The sequence below is a fragment of the Cynoglossus semilaevis genome, chromosome 7 (assembly GCF_000523025.1).
Source record: "Cynoglossus semilaevis isolate Cse_v1.0 chromosome 7, Cse_v1.0, whole genome shotgun sequence".
In the NCBI taxonomy this organism is placed as follows: Eukaryota; Metazoa; Chordata; class Actinopteri; order Pleuronectiformes; family Cynoglossidae; genus Cynoglossus; species Cynoglossus semilaevis.
This window is the reverse complement of record NC_024313.1, coordinates 4792193-4814288: the sequence shown is the minus strand read 5'-3', so window position 1 is coordinate 4814288 and position 22096 is coordinate 4792193. Positions and strand designations below refer to the sequence as shown.

General features: G+C 43.0%; 2 protein-coding genes and 1 long non-coding RNA gene across 4 annotated transcripts; 1 reads left to right on the top strand and 2 right to left on the bottom strand.

Annotated features, from left to right (window-relative positions):
• Positions 1 to 801: 801 nt before the first annotated feature.
• On the top strand, positions 802 to 19822 carry LOC112487237 (uncharacterized). Of its 2 annotated transcripts, none has more exons than XR_003050157.1 (3): positions 802 to 2585; positions 19029 to 19197; positions 19279 to 19822. It is a non-coding gene; the product is annotated as an uncharacterized LOC112487237 (long non-coding RNA). The 2 variants fall into 2 exon arrangements; XR_003050156.1 differs by lacking the exon at positions 802 to 2585 and adding an exon at positions 12901 to 13386.
• prkg3 (protein kinase cGMP-dependent 3) lies at positions 6538 to 15551 on the bottom strand. The gene is made up of 22 exons (XM_008312927.3): positions 14993 to 15551; positions 13564 to 13653; positions 12825 to 12887; positions 12598 to 12727; positions 12281 to 12447; positions 12093 to 12206; positions 11868 to 11973; positions 11698 to 11761; positions 11472 to 11549; positions 11129 to 11217; positions 10812 to 10877; positions 10431 to 10478; positions 10310 to 10351; positions 10122 to 10236; positions 9374 to 9510; positions 9183 to 9272; positions 8793 to 8934; positions 8401 to 8564; positions 8005 to 8121; positions 7719 to 7781; positions 7484 to 7559; positions 6538 to 7255 (listed from the first exon to the last, which is right to left on the bottom strand). The coding sequence occupies exons 1-22, from the start codon at positions 15000 to 15002 to the stop codon at positions 7169 to 7171; spliced, it is 2058 nt and encodes a 685-aa protein (XP_008311149.1). The 5' UTR covers positions 15003 to 15551; the 3' UTR covers positions 6538 to 7168.
• LOC103380828 (phospholipase ABHD3-like) lies at positions 16724 to 22052 on the bottom strand. The gene is made up of 9 exons (XM_008312928.3): positions 21559 to 22052; positions 20422 to 20582; positions 20143 to 20325; positions 20015 to 20060; positions 19303 to 19415; positions 19043 to 19216; positions 18903 to 18951; positions 18591 to 18756; positions 16724 to 18387 (listed from the first exon to the last, which is right to left on the bottom strand). The coding sequence occupies exons 1-9, from the start codon at positions 21676 to 21678 to the stop codon at positions 18194 to 18196; spliced, it is 1206 nt and encodes a 401-aa protein (XP_008311150.1). The 5' UTR covers positions 21679 to 22052; the 3' UTR covers positions 16724 to 18193.
• Positions 22053 to 22096: the final 44 nt, after the last annotated feature.

The window sequence follows — 22096 nt, the reverse complement described above, 5'->3', positions numbered from 1 at the left end:
AAAGACAAAGGTTTTAGTCCTTTACTGTGCAAAAGAACACGCAGTACTGCACTGTATTTGACTGAAGTACATGTGAGCAGAGCTACGTGTACACGTGGAGTATTCTAGTTCTCACTGCTATCGTTTAAACTTCAATGGTTTAATATCATCATTATCAGTTATTATTATTATAATAACATAGCAATAATTATATCGATGCTGTGATTATTGATATCATTTTGTTGTTTTATTATTATTGCGCTGTGGCCACTTTTTTTATTTTTTTATTTGAATGTGTTTTGGTCCAGATAAACCATCTGTGGCCAACAGACAGATGAAACCACAGTGTTATAATCACATGGACAACAATGGCACACGGAGGCATATAATAAATCACCACTGACAAAGTGATCTGAGTCACACGTCACTAAGTGTTCCTCACAGGAACAGTGTGGTCTGAGGACGAGAGTCTGCAGCGACGCCTCTGACTCCTCTCTACACTGTAGAGTGGTCTGTACAAATGCTGGGTTATTAGTTCTATACCCAGAGATAAACACTGCAGCAGGTGTGACCATCCCACCTAATTCAGACTGACAGGACGTGTCTTGACTCTGGAGACGGAGTGACATCACACGTCACCTCACAGGCGCTGCGCTGTCAGCAGGCTGAGAGACGCACGAGCACATAATGCATTTCACTGAGAGAGGCTGGTGAACAGACACAGGGTCAGGTCACGTCAGCGAGCCTCAGATTGAGCCCACAGACATCCACTGAGCAGAGTTTGATTAAAGTCAAAGGATTTTCACAGTGTTTAAGACACAGATCCACTGAGCAGAGTTTGATTAAAGTCGAAGGATTTTCACAGTGTTTAAGACTGAACCAGGCCTCATCACCCACTGTGGGACCCATCTTTATTTTCTCTTATCCCAAATTTACATTTTTTTTAAAAAAGGATGATGTCAGTATAATTAAAAATCTTTATTCTTCCTTCTCTGTGGCAGCAGAACCATCAGAGTCTGTATTTGCTGTTGCTCAGAGCCATTTAAAAGGTCATTAGCGATGAACTTAAATGTTTGAAGAGGGAGATCAATTTTTTTTCCTGCAGACAGACAGACGACCAGAGAGTCTGCCCGTCTGCACACTGCTGCGTTCGTCAGCCATGATTCTGTCTGCGGTGACATCAGAGAAAAACAGTCAATTCTCTGCTGAAACCATGTGACCAGAGTGTGGCGCTGATGAGCGTTAGGCTGCTATGCTCGCCGCTTCTCTAAGACTGCCCCCTGCCCCGTACTGCAGCCCTCGGTCCTGATGCAGAGGAGAACACTGTGTCACACACCTGAGAATAATGTGTTCTTTCCTCCTTGAGACAATGGTCCGGTGGTTGTTTACTGTATGTCCTCAGTTTTATGTCTTGTTGTTCATAAATAGCCCCTGGCACAAATGGCACTGGGGTTAAGTGACTGTGTGACAGGGCAACAGTGTTCTGAGGTGACGTTGCTTGGCTCCAGTTGACTTCTGTAGTTTCACAACAGAATATTCCCACGAGTTAAATTAAAAAGACATTGGATTTTTTTTATCTGCCAAATCCCAGCCTCAGAGTCTTTCTCTACTAATTTCCCAGTTTTATGTAAAACAGATGATTTCTGATCTTAGTTATCTTAGGACAGAATAAATGAAAATTGACGTCTAATTTGTTCCGCAGTTTTCCACATGGCCTGTAATAATTTAAGTTCCTGCTTCTATAATAATTACAAGGACTTGGGTCGCGGTCAAATTCAGTTTTTAAACTATTCCTAACTCGCTTTCTGTGTTGTATTCATTTCAATCCATTTTAATCTCAGGTCTGTTGGTGGACATGGGTAGAATAGTCTTGGTGGTTCTGGCTAATACACATCAAATTAAAATTATATCTAAAATTTTAATTTGATATATTAGCCATATATCCAGGCTGTTGATATATCTATATCTATATATATATATAGTTACAGTTCATTAGGTGAAACCACAGAGAAGTACTGGGAAATCATAGAGTAATTGATATTGTACCATACCACTGTATGTTTGTGTATAATTTCCCCAGTGAGCGGTGCAGCAGTGTGGACAGCGTGGACGGTAGAACGGGGACAGAGTTCATCCACTGTTGCCTGGATGGAGACACCGCAGCAGCTCACTGAGGCTGGTTAATGGATTGTTGGACTGGGCAAAGCCTTGGCCACCATTTCCCCAGCAACACTGGGTTAAACTAATCACCATCTGGTGTGTAACTGCTTCCATGCAAACACGCTGACGGTTTTGGGACATATCCTGGTTCTTTCATGCAGAAAAACAGTCGTGTCAGGAAAATAATTGTCCTGCCAGACTCACACCTCCTTGTTAGCACGGTAAAGTGCACACAGCAGTGCTAACCCAGTCGTCTCAGGCCTCTCTAAGTCAGACGTCCAACCCAACAGAGTGACGGACAGGATCGCTGCTAAGATCCAGCCTTGACAACAAAGAGCAATTCTTTTAATCCTTGCCGGAATCATTCAAACTTTGACCTTTTGCTGGATATAATAGCATTTTCCTGTTGTGTCCAGGCTGTTGCAGATAGGATATCCTCCCATGCTGTGAGTATGAATGATATCCTGACCTTTACTGCCTCCTGCTCCTACCACTGAGGTGCACTTAGGGAGAGAAAGTTGTAAATGAAGTTACGGAAATAAGAAATAAGGAGAAAGAGGATTTTTTTTTTTTTTTGTCAGAGTAAGAAAATGATTTATTGTGATGACAATCCTGGTTTACCCACCGCTGCCCTGTGATGAACAATCATATATAAATGTGTGTCTTTTCCTACTTAAACCTGGTACATTTAGCCATTAGGGTTAGCAGTTACATTCATAACTACATGTCTGGTCAGAGTGACGTTGCCTTTCTGTGTACCATAGCACCAAGTGCCTGCTCATATTTGGATATGTACAACCTTAATGTTGTCTTTAATGTTGCCTCACAAATTTGAAAACCTGTGACAACAGAGGAGGCTGTGGTAGAGGAGGAGAGATCGTGTCACTCTGTTCTCCTGTTTCTGTTTCTCTCTGGGTTAATTAGCTCCATCAGCCTCACCTGTGACCATCAGTCTGACTGGTCTCACCTGGTGTCTCACCTGGTGGCCAGGGTATAACTACCTCTCTCCCACTCACTCTGTGTTTGGTTGTTGTTGTGCTTTGTGTGTCACTGGCCTCATGATTGTGTTTTTTATTCTGTTTATGCTGAGTTCAAAATCTGTTTGATTTTGTTTTTTTCCTGTTTGACTCCTGGAAGATTTCAGTTTTGACTTTTAATACAAATTTCAGTTTTGACTTTTATTTAATACAAATTCTGCACCTGATCTGTGACTAAAGAAGAAGAAAGACAGTCTGGTCCTGATCAGAACACAGAGCCAGCCTCCCCACTGAATAATCAGATTGACATCAGATTTCCTGAACTGAGTGTTTGCTGTACCTTCTCACACCCTGTCACAGTAATGAGGCCGAGTAGGCGCTCAGAGGAAGCAGCTGTTTGGTAGATCTGAGGTTCAGTTATTCACATAAGGAGCCAATCACTGAAGCCGAATCAGGAAATCCATCCACAGACAATTCATGCACCACAGCGACTTTGATTTCCCTGCAGAAAGCCTAGGCCTGTGGGCAGTCTTTAATAACTGATGGAGTCGGGGGAGGAGGGGGGAGGAGGTTTGGGGGTGGGGGCAGTGTGTGGACTCCACTCACAAACAGTTCAATCTGAATGTAATGTTCCTGCAGTCTGTGTCCGTGGAATTAAAGCCTCAGCGAGGTGGACGTGAATCCGCGGTTCAGTGCGGAGCTGATGTTTTCTTCTTGGTTTTGTGATGAGCCCACGATGTGAAGGACGGTCAATCAGCGACGCCGCTGATTTGTTGCGCGTCGAGTGTCTGATGAGCGTCTCTTAGTCACACGGTGACGCAAAACCAAAAGAACCATTAAGGATTGTTGGTCATTGAACAGTGATTGTAGGATGACAATGTGTAATAACTCTGGTCAGGTTATTACAGACAGGAAGTCGAACTGCACCGGAGCGGGAGCACAACTCCAACGTGTTTAAGCTTCAGCAGAGACAATTACTGTGTGCTGCGGCCCGCTGAGTGAACGGTCGGTCGCCAAGTAGATATCGATCACCCTTCACTTTCACCTCTGACATCGTGTGCACTTCCAGGGTGAAAACCAATAAGGTGGACTGTTTAGATGGACATCAGTCTGATGTCGTGACAAAGCCACGCGGTGAGTAGTCAGTGTGAGGTCAAACGGTTACAGAGGTGAAATGCCCGAGAGAGAGAGAGGAGGAAACCTCGGAGGAAATCACTCGCTCAAATTGAAGAAGTAACAGAGTTGTCTCCTTGTTGTGAAACACAGGGAGATGAGCTTCAGCAGAGCGAATGATGTCACAGTTAAATCTACAACTTTATTCATTCGCTCCCAAACACTCATCAGGTTTGGAGCAAATCGAAATACGGTTAAACGTCGCTCCCGCCGGCTCCGTGTTTGGATGTTTCTCAATTTTAGTCCGACACACGCTAAACCAGGAATATGTCTGGAGTTCATGTTGTCCACTACTTTTTTTAAAAACATTCTAGAACAGCATGACATAGAACATTAACATCTAGAACAGTCTTTTCCACTCTAATGCGTGTTGATTGGATTTAGATTCATTTTTCCACTGATTTCCAAATGACCACAAATTGGACCAATCTGAGGTTGGGTCTGGGCCACTTGTGGCCCATGAACCACTATTTGAATACTCCAGTTATGTATATAAAACATTTAAATTAATATTTATAATTTTGTAAACGTTACATCAACACCACACTCTCGACCTGGAGCTTCATTAGTTGATGATGATTGGAGGGTTCAGATGAGCGCTCTCCTCTCTGAGCAGCCCATAATAATCCACACATCATGGTGCTGATGCTTCCACCGTCGTGTTTTGATTACATAACACTGTTATGATGAACAGGAACTTTCCAGCAGTCTGTGACGTCAGTTGTGGAAAAGAAAAATCACAGCAAATCCACAGACGTCAAACTCTAATTCACCGTGGGCCAAATTAAAAACTGGGACGAAGTCTTGGGAGAAAATGTAACATTTATTGAGAAATTGACGACAATTGTGCATGTTTGTATGTCGATTTTTTTTCAAATGGAAACAAACTTTAGTTTTGTTTAAACATTGAATCTGGAACAACCAAGGTTTAATATTATAAACACACTAGAAGCAGGAGTTCTGCCAATAATGGACTAATAATGGTTAGTTAGGTGTTCACACTTCCTTTAAGGTTTACAGAGAAAACAGTGGTTTTGTGGTTCCCCTGGTGGTCAAACCCAACCTCCGTCTGAAGAATTCTGCCTTCATAGTTTCAGATATTTGACACAGAGATTCTATAATAATTTAGACAAGAAACAACAGTGACTGCAGTTTTAAAACCATGATTGGATTTATTTTCTGGCTGAAAGAAAATAAAACAAAAACTTTCTTTTTTTAATATATTAGGTGCCACAGCTGACAAAGTGGGATGAACATAATTGAACTTTATTTACCTTTAATATCCCTTTGTTTTGATCCGGTCTACAGTGATCAATAATGAATATGTAATCTGATGTTTATTTTTGTCTGCTGAAGATTGTTTTCGTTCCCTGGTGTACTTCCTCTGGGCTCCCGCTGTGACTGATGTCACTGGATCCGCAGCACTACCTCACTGAGGTGGTGGTGTGTGTGTGTTTTCCAGCAGGAAGGAAACATCTGGTGTCGTATCTCTGCCCCTGTGGAAGACATGATTGCTTTCCTGCAAAATGTTTGTCCTTTTTTCTGATGTGGAAAACCGGTCTCAGCAGTCGGATCAGAGACATTGAACAGGAAGGGAAACGATCAGCACTTCCTGCTGTTTTGACAGACATCTGTGCCCTTTTACAGCCTTGGCCAGTGTCACACACACCGGGTTAGAGCTGTAGACCCCTCACACGGTAACACACCGTCTTCCTCTCCTACGACCGGTTCACTACAACAGCCACTTCAAAGCACATTGAAAACAAAAGTAGCAGTTGGACACGGGACAGAACAAAAACAAAAACACGTGAAAGTGACAAATTCAAATGTGAATTATACAAAATTTCCAACTGCCCCCCGTTCAAAAATCCCATCTGCCCCCCTTACAAAATTTCCAACTGCCCCCCGTTCAGAAATCCCATCTGCCCACCCGACAGTAGCACAATTATTGAAGGTAACATCCTATAATGTGACTTTTGTAAAAAAAAAAATATATATATATACAGAGGACTAGAGGGAGGTCTAGGGCTTTTTGATTATGGAGAAATCATAAGATTGTTCAAGATTCATCAAGATTGTTTTGATTCATATTGGGATCAAAATTATTCAAAACAGTTATTTAATGTTTTGAGAACTTCCTTTTATGAACTTGAGTTTGCAGATTCGTGGCCTTTAAATGTTACAGACCAGCGCAGTTTAACTTGACTATAAAGTAAATCAAACCTTCAACATTTGCAACAAACAAACGTACAACGACATGGTTTCATTTATTAAATATCAAAACATCACAATGTTTCTTCATAGTGTCCCATCATTTGTTCAACCGACTGTAATCTGAGTAGAGGAGTGTTTCAGTAAAGACACGAAGATTAGTTCTGTCAAAAACAACAATAGTAAATGTCTTCTTTGTGTTTTCACCTTCTCTGAACTGATAAACGCTGATCAGTTTATCCCTAAATTCCACAGAGAAAAATAAACTCTATATAGAAACTACGATATAGATACGACAACACATTTTCAGCTCATTTGTCTCCGTATGACTCAGCCCTTTATCCTCCCGCAGCTCTGGGACGGCTGTTTTATTCTAATCAGTGAAGGGTGTCATATGGATGACGCCAACAACAGTCTGGAAACAGAATGTACAAACATTTTTGGCTGATTGCCCGGCATTTGCAGAATGAAATCTGGAGAAAAATCCTCAGTTTCTAAATGATCACATTGGTTTTTACATCTTTGTTTTGTTTTCTCGATGGTCGGAGTTGCTGCTCACATAGCAATGAGCTCATCCCTAGCTACTCTAATGGTGGTTCTTATTTAATTCAGTGGGGAGTTTATTCTCCTCCTGTGACCTTTGCTCCCTTCAAACTCAGGGGTCACAATCAGAAATCACGATCCCAGCCGGAGAACTCCTCGTCTGCCTTGGTCTGGTCCAGAGGGAACCGATCAAAGTTGATGTAGCTGGGGCCCTGGTGGAGGCACAAATATGCACGACAAAAACTTTAAAAAATGCTATGCTATGCTATGACAAGATAATACATTCATATTTAATTATGTACACCTGTTGTGACATTTCTGTTCTGTGGAGTGCTGTGGGGGGTTTCTGATTTTTTAATGTATGCCATGTTACCTTACTGCACTTCATTAGCTCTGTTTTTCTTCAACTTAGACACGCACTGTTGCTCCATGTGGCTTACCTTGCGTATGAGTTTGACTGTTGGAGGGTCGAGTTGACACATCCGGAGTTTGTGCCAGTTCATGTTGCCAAACCACCTGAATGTATCATCAGGCAGAAACAGTAGGAGAGATGAGAAGGTTTGGACAAATAGATGGTTCAAATATGGACACACGTAGTAAACTAGTTAAGTCAAGAGTTGTCAAACATCAGCCGCCAGAACAGGAAGACAATGCTGAACGTGTTGTCATCATTACCTGTGATGCCGGACGTCTTTGATTCCATTTTTGGTGTTACCTAACCTCTGACCCGGCCGAGGTCTGCAAAGAGACAGATTTCTGTCACAAACCAAAATAGAATAAATATTGTACTACAATTCATCCTAGTACTGTATGCAGCCAGAGTCGCTGTGATCTCGGACAAATCCATTTGTTCTGGAGGTTTTATTCCAGGCAGTACGGTGGTCGACTGCAGCGTGTTCACTTCACCTGTGTGAGATTCTAGTCACGAAGCACCAACTGGTCTTCCTATATACTCACTCACCTGCACAGCTTACTGATGACGGACCTGGCTGCTTCACTCATGTAGGGTGGGTACTTCATCACTCCGTCCAGGATTTTGGCATAAATCTTCTGTGGCTCTGAACTGGAAAATGGAGGACTGGCGAGAAAGAACAAAGAGAAATGTTTGGGTGGAAACACATACAAATTCATTCTTTTTGTTTAAGCATGTACTGATGAACAAGAGAGTGAACCAGTGGCTCACTGATGTAGACGTTATTCATAGTGTCCAGCTGCCATCTGGTGGTTGGTATAAAGAATTGCATAACCCTGGGCTTTTTGTTGTAAAGAGTCATGAATCCCGTTTTAAAGGAGGAACCGATACTGGTTCACAGTCCAACCAGACTACTGGTTATACTAGACTTAGTACAAACTTTACCTTCCTACCAGCAGCTCATAGATCAAGATGCCGAGGGACCAGAAGTCGACTGCAAAGTCGTGTCCCTGGTTCTTGATAATCTCTGGCGCCATGTACTCAGGTGTTCCAACAAATGAGTAGGTCTTGTCTCCTCGGACCATTTCCTTAGCAAATCCAAAGTCCACCTGAGCAGGAACAAACATATATGTGCAGTTCAGAACATGGTATTCCAGACATACAGACTGTGGCTCATAAAAACCTGTTAATTAGGTTTCACTGGACAAAATACATAAGAGGTCAATGCAAGAGCATTAGATACCATGAATAAATAGAAAATGTTTTAATATTTTTCCTCAATGTACTCTTCAGGATTTTGAATTAAACAAAGGTGGATAAATAAATAATGGACCTACAAGTTTAACGTAGCCTCGAACGTCCAGCATCAGGTTCTCTGGCTTCAGGTCTCTGTACATGATGTTCTTCTTGTGGAGGTAGGCGTAGGCCTCCACCACACAGGAAGTGCAGAAAACAGCAACGGGCTCATCGAAGCGTCCACTGAAATCACAGAGATCGGCTTTAACTGTGACACGTTTATCCCCAAAACTATGTTTAGGGATAAAAATCACACCATTTGGCCAAACCCAGGCATTGTGGTATCGGATTTTCATTATCGGAGGAAAAAACGATTACAATTCTTACAGATATTACATAATTATGCTAATATCGGACCAATATTATCATCCCTACTAAATATACTATATGTTCATGTCCTTCCACGTCAGTGTTTCCAGCTGTTTCCTCACACTTCTTTCAGTTTGGTCCAGATTTCCCCCCCGCCGCAGAACTCCATCACCATGTAGATGTACCGTGTGTCTTTGAACGCAGCATGGAGTCTACGGAGGCAGAAGACAGCAGACAAACAGGCTTCACTGGACTGGGCTTCTCTGCAGCACTGACACATCAGTACAGCGTGAGGGTCCGTGGTCACACGTACCTGACGATGAAGTCACACTGCGTGGATTTTAGGATCTTCTTCTCAAACAGCATGTGCTCCTCCTGTCTCTTGGCAACAATGTGCTTCTTGCTGACTCGTTTCACCGCGTAATATTTCCCATGATTCACGGTGGTCATCTATGAGAAGAATAACTGACGATAACCCCCACTGAGCTATTGTTGTAGTAATGGGAAAATCATCGGAGAAAAGTAGTGATTTGTGATGGAAATGTGAAAGGAAACCTCCATTTCTTTAATAGCTCGTGTTCTTTGACCTCTTCTAAGGCCTGTCATCTGCACACACGTCACAGAACTGTGTATAAATGAGACTAATATGAGGGAAATTTGCTTTCCTTTTTTTCGGCCTAAATGAGCAATCTTCTGTTGAAAAATAATGGCCTCCCACAGAAGGAACTTCAAGGTGGAAATCATTTAAGATAACACTGTAGCTGAAAACCTCAGTTTTATGGTTTAACTATCAAATATGCTCAAACTGAGGTTACAGCGCCCCTACAGGAGAGAGGGGGACTACGTGTTTTTCAACCGTATGATAACATTTCTTACAGGAGAGAGGGGGACTACGTGTTTTTTAACCGTATGATAACATTTCTTTATTCGTTATGACTTACAGAAACACATGTTATTTTCCACCTGTGATGTTTATATGTTTAAGAGCCACAGTGTACAAATTAATGAGAAGATTATTAGCATTTAAAGCAGCAGAAATGGACCAGAGACAAAACACTCACGAGCTCCACACGACCAAAACCTCCCACTCCAAGTGTGACTGGATCCCCCTGATAGCGACCCTCCTGGTACTGCACAGGAACCAGATCCTTGAACCTCAGGGTGGAGGAGAGTGGACTGAGGGAGAACAGACTGTGTGTGACTTTAAATCGGTGACCTGGTACTTTTACCATCGAACACTTCCACAAACCTGGACTTGGCTGGAACCCGTGCCTCCTGCAGCACTTTGGAGCTGAGAGTAGGAACCAACGGTTAACCAACAGTTAAAAAAAACAGAGATTACAGAGAGTCATGTGTTTGGTGGGACTTACTCATCAAACAGTTCCAAGTGTTCCACAGGGATTGTCTCCTCAAATACCCTGAAAATGGATCAGATACAGTGAACACAACACAAGGAACCAACACACCAGTGGAATAAATGAGTTCCATTGAGAGTCTTTAACACATTGATCCCCAACCACTGAGCCGTGGCACCGTGAGAGATCATTAGGTGGCAGCAGATGGCTATTTAAACTAAAAAATAAAAAAATCAGAGCTGTATGTTTTTATTTACATATACTTTTTGTGAGTTTTTTGTTTGGTGCTGTGCTCTGGGTTTTTTTTCCTGATGATATAAATGTGTTCAAGAAAGGTTGGGGAACACTGCTTTAACATCACGACACTGAAGGAAACAACACTGTCGTCAGACTCACTCCTTGTCAATGGTGAAGCAGGTCACAGGGCCGTCAGCTGTGCAGGTGGCGGTTCTTAGAATCTCACTGAAAAATGATTTAAAAACATAGACCAATAATTCACTTTCCCATTGACTTCATGCATTAATTAGCAGGGAACATTCCAAACTTCTTAATTAGCTAGAATAATTTAACTGGCCGTTAGCAAAGTCCACATTAAGTAACGGATTAAAAGCTTTTCCACCAGACCACAGCCACAGAGGGTGCACAGAGCGGGATAGGTTTCACAGCATTTCTTTAGCTAATAACCCTGGGTATGTGTGAGTCGCCATGGTTACCGTATGAGGGCCTGTTCACCGAAATGTTCTCCTTTCCCCATCCTGCGAATCTGCTTCTGAACCCCATTAATGTTCTTAGTCACCAGGACCTGAGGGAGAAACACACACACACACACACACACACACGCCGCCAGAGATTAATGGTTGCTTCTATATTTAAACATGATTTTCTTGGGGCCAAAATTCAGCAGTATGTGAGAATGTGATACGCGTTCGATGGAGACCTGGACGATCATTTCAAAGTGTAAACAGTTTTGTCCCATAAGGCAATGAATTTTACAGGGCAAACACACACACACACACATTCCAGGATATTATGCAGTAATAAAGTCCACTCTACTACCTCTCCTTTGAGGATGATGTAGAACGTGTTCCCTTCAGTTCCTTCTCGCACTATGACATCTTTGTCCTGGTATTTCACCTGGAAAAGACGACATGGACATTTAATCCACGTCCACACACTGAAGTCGGCTTCTTCACTGAGAAAAGACGACATGGACATTTAATCCACACTGAAGTCGGCTTCTTCACTGTTCTCCTGGAGGATAATTCAGCAGTGCTGGACACACCTCCTCCATGGAGTCAATGATCTTGGACAGCTGGACATCGTTCAGGTCCTTCAGAGTACGAGACCTGCAGCAGTACCACAATAATAATCATAAAAGTACTACTACAAGGCTGTACCAATCGTCACAGCTCCAGGTTTTAAAACCTGTTAAAAACCTGGAGCTGAACTCACGTCTTCAGGAAGCCCAGGAGCTGCTCTCGTCTCTTCTTGGACTTGTTGGTGATGATGGTCCTGTAGGTCTGTCGCTCCATGCACCACAGACGCACCGTTGTCTTTGCTGCGGTGGAGAAGGTGCTTTTAGAACAGTATTAAGTTACTGCAAATAAATTCAATGATGATTTACACACAGTAAAAATACTATATCAATATCTCTGGTGAAGAAATAAAAGGTCGAACCCTTGACCGTTGCCGTCCGTTTACAGTTGTACAGAATGGCCAACTCTCCAAACACGTCACCGGTGGTCAGAGCCCTGAGGTCCCGGCCACCCTGAGTGACGAGGAGTTCTCCAGCTGCAGGGACAAGCGTCTTTTACACACAGTTATAAACAGACTCATGTCTCAGCAGACGCAGAAACCTCCCTCACCTGCCACTATGTACATGCTGTCGCCCTCAGAGCCCTCCTTGATGACGTCCTCTCCTGGTTTGAAGTTGTACACCACCAGCAGATCCACCATCATGGCCGTTTGTTCGTCGTCCAGGCGGCTCAGAAAGTCGTTCTTCTGGATGGCTCTGACGATCAGACTCGTCTCGCTGGAGAGAAGAGAAAATGACACTAGCCTTAATAGCTATTTCTTGTTTGATAAGATGTCAGAGGAAGGCTAGCAGTTGGCGTTTTACCAATTGTTATTACAGCAATGTTAGACGTTATAACGTTATTAGCAGCTCTGTTGGCAGACAGACCTGAAAGTTTTCCTGACTGTGTTGCGTGAAATCTCAGAAAGAGTCTCAGGCAGAGGTTCAGGGGCGATGACAGCGGCTCGGCTCTTCCTGACCTCAGCCTCGGTCTCATTTCCGTCGTCAGATGGAAACTCTGAACCCAGACAAACAGAGCGTTAATGTCGACTTAAATGTAGTGTTTCAGCCAAATTAAAATGTGTGTGTGGTGGGCTGGTGTGTGTGTGTGTTACCTATGTCTGGGAATTGGCTCTGTAGCTCCTGTAAATGTTGTTCTTTCTCTTTGAGACGTTTTTCTGTGTGAAAATAAGGAACAACTCCAGTTTAGAGAGAACAAAAGGCAACACAAAAATCCTCTTGCACAGCGACAGTATGTAGTATTTTTGGGGGGAGATGTTGAACAATAATGAAGAGAGGGACATTTTGTGAGTCATAGTAAAAGTGTTTGCCTCACTGTAAGTCTCAGTAAGTCTACTGTAAAGCTCAGTGACGCAATCAGATGGAGCTTCATGTTTAGAAAATCCATTGTATATATATATATTTTATTTATTTATATATTTATGTATATATATGTGTGTATATGTTTGTGTTGGATTTTGTGATGATACATCTTCTCTCTCCTTTGCTGACGGCTCATCCATCTCACCTGCTCCACACCTGATGCTCATCAGTCCATAGAGTATAAAAGGCCGGCCCTTCTCTGCAGTAGAGTCTGTGCTCCACACCTTAGACATTTACACCTGAACTTGTTGTTACCTTTCAAACTTTTTTTTTGTTGTTGTTGATGTTCTTGAGGTAGGAACTTATTTTGGTTGTTTGTTGCTTTTTTAGTGTTTTATTGTGTTGAGTTTTTGTGTCTTTGATTTAAAACCCACTTGGCTGATGATAGCAGTCAGTGACAGACCACGGTCACGTGGTGTTGTTTCTCTGTACAGCAGAACGTGCAGTCATGTTACTCTTCTGTGTTCTCACCCAGGTCTTTGTTCTGCTTCTGCAGCTCCTGGTTGAGCTGACATTGTTTCTCCAGCTGCTTCTTCAATTCCTCTATTTGCTTTTCCATGGCTGCAGCACAGGGACAGAAATCAAACAGAGGAAGAATCAGTGCGTCATATACTCTCTATGTGCAAACAAAGACGTGGGAAGATTAAGAGAAAGCATGAATCCAAACACGATTATATATTTAAAGTGTTCTGAGTGGAATGTGTTGAATAATGCAGACTGATGATGGACAGTCCACAGGAGGTGTTGTGAACACTGTCACAGCCTGAATCATTTTTGTTAAAAATCTGTGACTGACATTGGCACGATATTGGTGTTTGTTTGGTACTGGTTTGTGGACCAGTGGCGACTGTGCTGTTTATGGAAGAGTTGTTACAGCGTTTAAACAGGTTGTTGATTACAGTGGATACACACAGTACACCACTGCTTTGTTGACTAGTTTATTAAACACATCCACTCCAGAGAGGCCTCTGTTTCGACAGGTTGTTTGCAGACGGATCACTGAGCTCAGCATGTGACCCCAGGTACCAGAGCCTCGCCCTGAACATTGAACAGAGATTAGACTCACAGAATCATAAAATACCCTGAGAGATTGACAACAAAGAGTGACGGCCAAACACCAAAGAACTCACCGTTCTCTCTTTTTGTTTTTTTTAATGCAGGACTTGTACAAGTAATATGTACTGTAGTGTATATTTAACATATACTGATCCGTTATATTTCCTATGTAAAAGTGGGAATCTGAGATCACAGGTGGGAAGGCTGATGATAAAGTTCAGCACATAAAACCACTGAAGTCTCGTTAAAATTTTACAAGGAATATAACAGTGACCCAAAATAAAGGCCGTCGTGGGCGTGGGCATTCATGGAAGTCAAACGGTGCCTAGAGGTGTTTTATTAACCTGTCACCAACCCACACAATGACCAGGCACTTATTTATACTCTCTAGGAACTGGTCTGGACAGAGGGCAGAGGGGGATGATAACCCCGGTCCCTGCTGGTCAACATTTAAACCACACTGGCTTTAACCCTGCACATTGATTTCCTGGACAACCACCTGCAGTGTGTATTTTTACACACACACACACACCATCATTTCTGGTGGAAAACATTTGTAAAAAAAATGGAAACTTAATGGCAGTTATTTTTTACCCAGCCTCCCCAGCAGGAACATGATGTTCAACAGAGCCTCATGTTTAGCCACAGCCAGCATACATTACACTGTAAAAAAGCTTCATGACTAATTCATGGCTGTGTGTGTGCAGCTCCGGCTGAGATCTTAAAAGATGTTCAGTACAGACTCCAGTCAGAGTTTGCTGAGAGCAACGCATGCAAAACCTTCAGAGCCCTGTAGAATGAGCAGCTCCAGACATCTGTTCTAGAGACATCAGACGTCACTCACCTGGGGACATTATGTGGTCCAGAGAGGGGACAAGTGTCTGCTCGGTCCACAAGGCTGCATGGACTGCAGGACCCCAGGAAACCCTGACCCTGAACTCCTGACGTGGTCCAGCCTCAGTAGAAGCAGAGTGTTGAGTTTGTCTCCGGGACAGACGCGGTGGACACACACCTGAGCAGATGCTCACCTGCAGCGACTGGAAGCTCAGCCTCTGAGCTCACTCCGCCATGTCTCGCCCTCTGCTAATTTCTCACTCTCTCACCCTCATTTTCTTTCCTCCTCTTTCTCTTTCTGTCATTCTGTGGCGTTGAATCATTAACCATAACCACAGGCTCCTCCCCTCACACCAGGTAGAGGAGAACAGACAGACGGGGGGAGGAGGAGGGAGAGGGGGGCGTGGATAGGCAGAGGAGAAACACAAATGTTTGATGTAAAACAATATTATCAGCTGATATAAACTGTGCTCCGTGGTATTTCGGGCAGCCGTCGTGCACTTCCTCTTTCTGTCAAGTGTCATTTCTGTGACATTTAATTGTGTTTTCTTACTTCCTGTTGTTGATACCTGAGAAAGTTAACATTTTTGCCCTATAACAGGGCATTTGTTTTCTAGAATCTCCTGTGATGATCTGTTCAAACCTCTAAATTAATCAGAGTTTTTTGATTGATTGTTTGATTTCCCACGCATTCGCTGACCACTACGGGCTATATTGGTGTGTGTCATGTCAGTGTGAGCGTAAGTAAACAGTCATTGATGCTGTAGAGGTTCAGAAAAAGGAGAAGTGATGGGAAGATCACTAAAGATTAACAGCTCCTGACTGTGAGCTGTAAAGTGTCCACTTCATTAGGGACGCTGCTGTGAAAGACCACTCAATGTTGTTTTTCCAGCTTGAATAAAATGAATGTGAATGAGGCTGAAGGCTGAGACATGAGACAGAGGGCGTGGGCCTTTATTGTTCACGGTTAATTATTGATATGCTGTCAGGTTAATGAGCGACATAAATGACCCCCACTTTCAGAGATAAAAGAGTTGGGATTTCAGCAGCAATCGAAGGGAAACGTGGTGACAGGTTTTGTGTTGTGACACTTTTCCACTGGTAGTTAGCACAGTGTGGTGTGTCATTAAGACCAGTACACACCTGTCAAGCCCTGGTACTGTTGGTTAGGCCTTGTTTATTACTATAAGTCGAAGTTTAGTTTTGTACAAATTCAACATTCAGGCGTTTCCTACAGTTAAAGTAGGAAGAGTACAATCGTAGCACTCGAACCTGAACACCTGACATTCACGCTGTCAGTACAGAGAGTGGACTGATGGGTAGGAGACGGTGACATTCAGAAAGCTGTTAATATTAATTGAATCAATGCAAACACTTTACCCACAGACACTGAGCCGACACGCAGACTCACAGCAGGAGCCACACCGTGTTGCCATAGACAACAGTGGTGGCTTTTCATGCCATTTAGTCTCATTCAATTATCCAGCCCATCATTGCATTTATAAAGTGCCACAGCTGCTTTATGGATGAAACAAATACTTAACACTTGCTGCCCCCGCCCTCTATGTTAATTCTCTTTGATCATGGACTTTTCAGCTGTAGTTTATCTTTACATTTAGATTTTATTTGTATTTTTTTGCAGCACACGTCTCCAATATAGCACAAACAACTTCTTAATATAAAAGTGATGTAGGTTCAAAATGTGAGGAGGAAAACATAAATAAATCTCCAACGACAGCAGTGTGACTTTGTTAGTCCTTTATTTGACGTTATACTCAAGTGTGTTTCACTAACCAGTGTGTGAACAGTTAATGCCCAGGGGTGTTGAGGATGATCAACATCACCATTATTTTAGTCACAGGTCACACAGGAGTTGGGGTGAGACAGAAGTGTTCCTAATTACAGTTACACTTTAAACAAAGTGAAGTCAGTAAAGTTTACATCAGACAAGGCAGGAAGGAAATCAGTTTTGGCGACGTCACCTTTCCCCCTGTAAACAATCACACCGATAAATAAGGACAGTGCTATAAATCGGAGGCTACAATCCTAATGTGTACACCAGTCATAGTTGAGAACTCAGTCTGCCGCAGAGTTGAGTGAAACAACCGCAGCGTCGTCAGGTCGGATGTCAGAGGTGTTCCGTCTTCACATTTCAGTCGGCTCTGCCTTTAAAGACGTGTGCGGAAGAGACGCCAGTGGTTACCACCAGACGAAGAGCTTGTTTGTACGGCGTCAACACATCATAGTCTAAGGTGACACATTATTCACAAGCATATACAACAGTATCTGTATATACAGCATCACTGCTTATCTGTTCATTTCCATAAATGAACAGATTACGAACCTCACAGTTGTATATTAATCCTTTCTTTGACAATAACACACTAAAAACTAAAACTAAAAAAGCTCATCATTTCAAATACTGCTGGCTTTGTTTTTTTTTTTCTTTCAAATCTATGGGTGGTGGAAATGCATGGACGTAGAAAAACTGAGGACTTTCTTGTGAGACACTGAGGAGAATAGTGGTTACATAGTTGAACAAACCGCTGGTGTGGATGGATATTGTGGGAAAAGGAAAAAAAAAAAAGTTCAACTATTCAGGGTGTAATTCTGCTGTGTGCGTTTTCAGCTTCAAATACATGTTTAAAACCTGCACAGTAAACTGGATGAACAGCGCATGTATGCAAAGTTTAAAGAAGGGGAAGTACAAAATCACATTTCTAACATTATTATTTGTTGTGTAATCTGGAGCCCAGTCAGGCCAGACTGGACGGTTTGATTGGTAGGAGCCAGATGTGGCCCTGGAGTCACCAGTTAATGACCACTGTACTAGACGTTTTTCTAAACGTTATTATCAGGTTGTTGTTTCTTTCGTTTTCTTGTGAAGATGGAATGACCTGGAGGGAAGAAAGAAAAGTCACATTTTCAGACACATGATCTAAACCCATCGTACTGCCCGACTGTGGAGCCTCTTTAAGACTGTTCACTGTCTTCAAGAGAAAATTTAAGCTAACGAGGGCGAGAGGTAGTTTAGTACAACTGCAGTCAAGTCGTGTTATTGGTCGTCTTCAGTGTTTCTGTGGTGTGGCGGATCAGCAGCATGCAGAGCCAGGCAATACACTTTTTTTTATCTCAATTTCACAGGCGGAAGTTGCTCCTTCATTCAGTTGGGCTCAGAGGAAACAGGAGGAATGATCAAAGGGGGAGTGGTCTACGCTTTGATCCCACAGGCTTTGTTTATGCCACTTGGGTGTTCGAAGACTGCTTGGACAAATTGGCCAAAGAGCTGCTCCATGTAGCTCGCCCCTCGAGGGAACATGCCCTGCAGGAAGGCGATGTGTCCACCGTGGGCCGTCAACAGCAGGGCTACGTTGGGCAGACCCTGCACGATTGTCACAGGGAAGGCTGCGAGGGGAGACAAAAACAAAACAAAACAGACTGACTGTCCAAAAATTGTTCAGCTTAAATTGTCAAATTGTACAAATATTGACCTGCATAACTAGTCACTGTAGTGCGCCTTAGTTGAAAAGGTCTTTGACTGAAGGTGGTTCTGTGTCAGAGCCGAAGATAATTTAAGACCTAATGTAAAACTGATCACACTGACTCACTGTTCTGAGGAGAGAAGGGATCGTCAGCAGCGTTAAGACACAGGATGGGTACTGATGTATTGTGGAGTTTCCTGTCTGGGCTGGCGTCAACGTAGTAGTCCTTACAGGACTTGTAGCCAAAGAGCAAAGTGGTGAAGCGCTCATCGAACTCCCGGACGGTACGAGCCTGAAGGGGAGTGTAGAGAAGAGTCAGGAAGATGAGGTGTACACACTCCAGGGGTGTTAGTCATTTATAAATCAGTCTTATCAGTTGAAAATAGTTCTAAAAACAAATGTTATTGTGCTGCTGTTTAGAAAACCAGGGCATTGTACCTTCAGAACATAGTCAATGTCCACAACCTTCTCCAGCACCTTTCTATGTCTGAGGAAACACAATAACACAGTTATTAGGACAATAACTGAAAAAATGTATTTTTGTAATTTCATATAAAAAACCAGTGACCCCATCTGACCTGGTGACAGCATGACACAGGCCGTTTGTGAGGTACGTGTTGAAGAGCAGCCAGTTGAGCAGTTCTTCCATGGAGTCAGACGACTTCTGTGCGTCCCATGGAACAGAGATGGTGAACCCTGCCACCAACCCCGACTCGCTTCTCTTACGGCCCAGGTAGTTCAACAACAACATCCTTTAGGATTTATAAAATTACAACTGAGTCAGGCCTTTACAACTGATGTGATTCTTTAACAGAAGTCATGGAAGAGAGCGACTCACCCTCCCATAGACACGCCTACACCAAGGACAGGGGCAGCAGGGAAGACTCCTTTAACGTGCTTCACCACAAATTCTAAATCGGAGGTGTCAGCCGCGCAGTAGGTGACAGGAGTCTGAGAGAAGCAGTCGTACACAGGACAGAAAAAACTGAGAACAAATCCTCACTGTCTGTCACTGTTAAATATGTACATTTTATTTAGTTAATTTGTGAAACTAATCAGAACCTAATTAGATCTGCATACAGATCTAAGTCCACTGAGCATCCACTTATTGTTGCTCTAATACACAGTCCACACACGTTAATATGTATACCCGTTACAAAGGCTTTAAATACCATCTCAACGTCCAGCATGTGTTTGTGGAGGCTTCAGCTTCTGGTCAGATGCTTCAGACTTGTTCTACAAGTCATGACGCACAGTGATGACTAAAAGTTAAACTTCTGCATCATTTTCTTGACAGTTTTCCATATTATGAATTCCATAATTTGTATTAGTCACAAATAAAAACAGAAACACATACATCTAACTGCTGTTATTTGTCTTTCTGTTCCAGCAATTAACAAACCAAAATGTTTCTGTCATATTTAGGAATGTTGATTGCGATCACTAATGATTAATTGTGATTACAAAAAAACATAATGAGTTGACAACCCAGAAAGAATACATCTCGAAGAATATAATCATCCATCTTTGTTGAATAATACTGCACCTACCAGCAGTTCTTCCTCCCCTACTCCCCTGTTGTTAAATACCACACACCTAAAGAAGACATAAATTATTTTTTATTCAATTTTACTGGTTTTCGTGTTTTCCTGATTTCTGCAAACTCCTAATAACTGACCTGAAACCACGACTGACGGCCTGGTTAATGGCGTGGAGGATGTAAGGCTGCCGACTGGTTCCTGTCAGACCCGGGAGGATCAGTATTGTAGGACGGGTGGAGGATTCTGGGTAAGCTTCACTGAAGTCATTGTCCACCCAGTCTAGAGAAATTTGACCTCCGTCGACTGTACGGATCAGTTCACTGAGGGATTGAAGAGAGACAAACAAATACAGTAAAGGCAGAATTTGAGAACACAGGTTTTAACAAACCAGGGAAACAACAGGAAGTCCATCCTACTTGCGATAAGTGATCTTGGGGCTGGATTTAAGTAGGGCACAGACAAGGGTTTGAAGTCGGCCTCCCCAGCACCAGGGGGTGGGGCTGAAGCGTTGAGCCACTAGGGGGCAGTGTTCATGGAGGAAATCGCTGAATGACTCACTGCACACCAGAGCTGGTTTCTGGAAGAGAAAAACAGACTAAATGACACAGCTACAGTTGTATAATACAGTCCACCTCTTGATGACAGGTTACCCCCGGGGCAAAGTAAGGTCTATGAAACTTGAAATACTTACAGAAGAGCTGTTGCTGAACATTAGTGACTATTTATGTGTGGTTATCTTATCATCATCACTGGAAAAGATAAAACATTAATCCCAATAATTGTGACACGTGGAGTTAAACAATATGTCCCTAAGAGTCAAACTAGTTTTATGGTAGACAGAAAATTTGGATGAGTGTATTGACATAACATAACATGTCATGTCATGTACTGACTGTATTAATTACACACCATAATGTGTTTACACATGACTTATAGGTCGTGAGAAACTTGTGTCATCCTAGACAAAACTGAAACATATCATAATCAGAAGGTGAAAAAAATGCAATGTATTTATCACAGACCAGGACATAGGAGAGAGTGATCTGGAAGTGTTCTGAGAATTTGATTTAATTCTCACAACCCCGCCAGAGGTGTACATGTAAATAGATGGGCAGCTGCTAAGCATTTTTATGTAACTGCTGAGTAAGCTGTGTACCGACTCAGAGGTAGAGTGAGCAACTTCTAATCACATAAGCTTAACGTATTAATCCTTCTTGACCAAAGTTGTTCCATTACACACACACACAAAAAAAAAAAAATCACACTCGGTGACCAGGTCATGCACACAGCAACATAGCTCCCCCTGCAGGTTGAGCTTCTGTTTAAAACACCAACCTTAAATTTCTAGCCATACCATATACTCCTTTAAAGTCATGAATATGAATGATCTGTCTGTGGTTAATGTTGGGGATAATGTACAAATTAATGGCTGCCGATACACAGTTGTAACAATAGGAGCTGCACATGCCCTGTCTGTATTACAAAACGGATTATACATATGTAATGACTGTAGATGGGGTATTATTTGAGCTTATGTATCCGCCTTCACTGACCTGACATTTGCGGCCCCACAGAAAGTAGAGAGCGGCGGTAATGGAGCAGACGAACACGGTGTACGGTCTGGAAACACATTCCCAGTACGATTTCCACAGTTCCAGGTGCGACAGAAGCATCTTAACAATCTATGAAAGCAGACCGAGACCACCGATGATCTGCTGACTGTCAGCGGCAAGTGTGTGTGTCACTCTCTGTGTGTATGTGGGTCAGCGTCTCCTCAGCAGAGATCTGGCAGAGTATTCATCCGACAACCTCCCTCCTTCATCAGCACCGGCTTAGAACTCCTGAGATGTTCAGCTGACTGACAGTAGCTACAGGAGCCGGTGTCCGCCGTAGGGCCCAGCCGTCACTCTGCGGTGTTTTCTTCACCAGTAGGCGGTCGCTGTAGCTTCACGTTCCCCGGTACGACCCATTCACCGTATATGGTAGGACGCGCATCATCTGTTTAGACCTTGGACCAATGACAAATGTCCAGCGCCGCCATGACACCTAACACACACCGGCAAATTCAAGAGGGACTGGGGCGCATGCGTG

Excerpts from the sequence above, each read along its gene's own strand:
- prkg3 (XM_008312927.3), bottom strand. Across the intron at positions 12,728-12,824 it reads GAGCCAATTCCCAGACATAG|AGTTTCCATCTGACGACGGA; the intron begins GTAACACACACA and ends GTCTGGGTTCAG. Across the intron at positions 12,448-12,597 it reads ACAGTCAGGAAAACTTTCAG|CGAGACGAGTCTGATCGTCA; the intron begins GTCTGTCTGCCA and ends TCTTCTCTCCAG.
- LOC103380828 (XM_008312928.3), bottom strand. The coding sequence starts at position 21,678 with ATGCTTCTGTCGCACCTGGAACTGTGGAAATCGTACTGGGAATGTGTT. Across the intron at positions 19,217-19,302 it reads GTAGGCGTGTCTATGGGAGG|GATGTTGTTGTTGAACTACC; the intron begins GTGAGTCGCTCT and ends TAAATCCTAAAG. Across the intron at positions 18,952-19,042 it reads CTGTGTCATGCTGTCACCAG|ACATAGAAAGGTGCTGGAGA; the intron begins GTCAGATGGGGT and ends GTGTTTCCTCAG.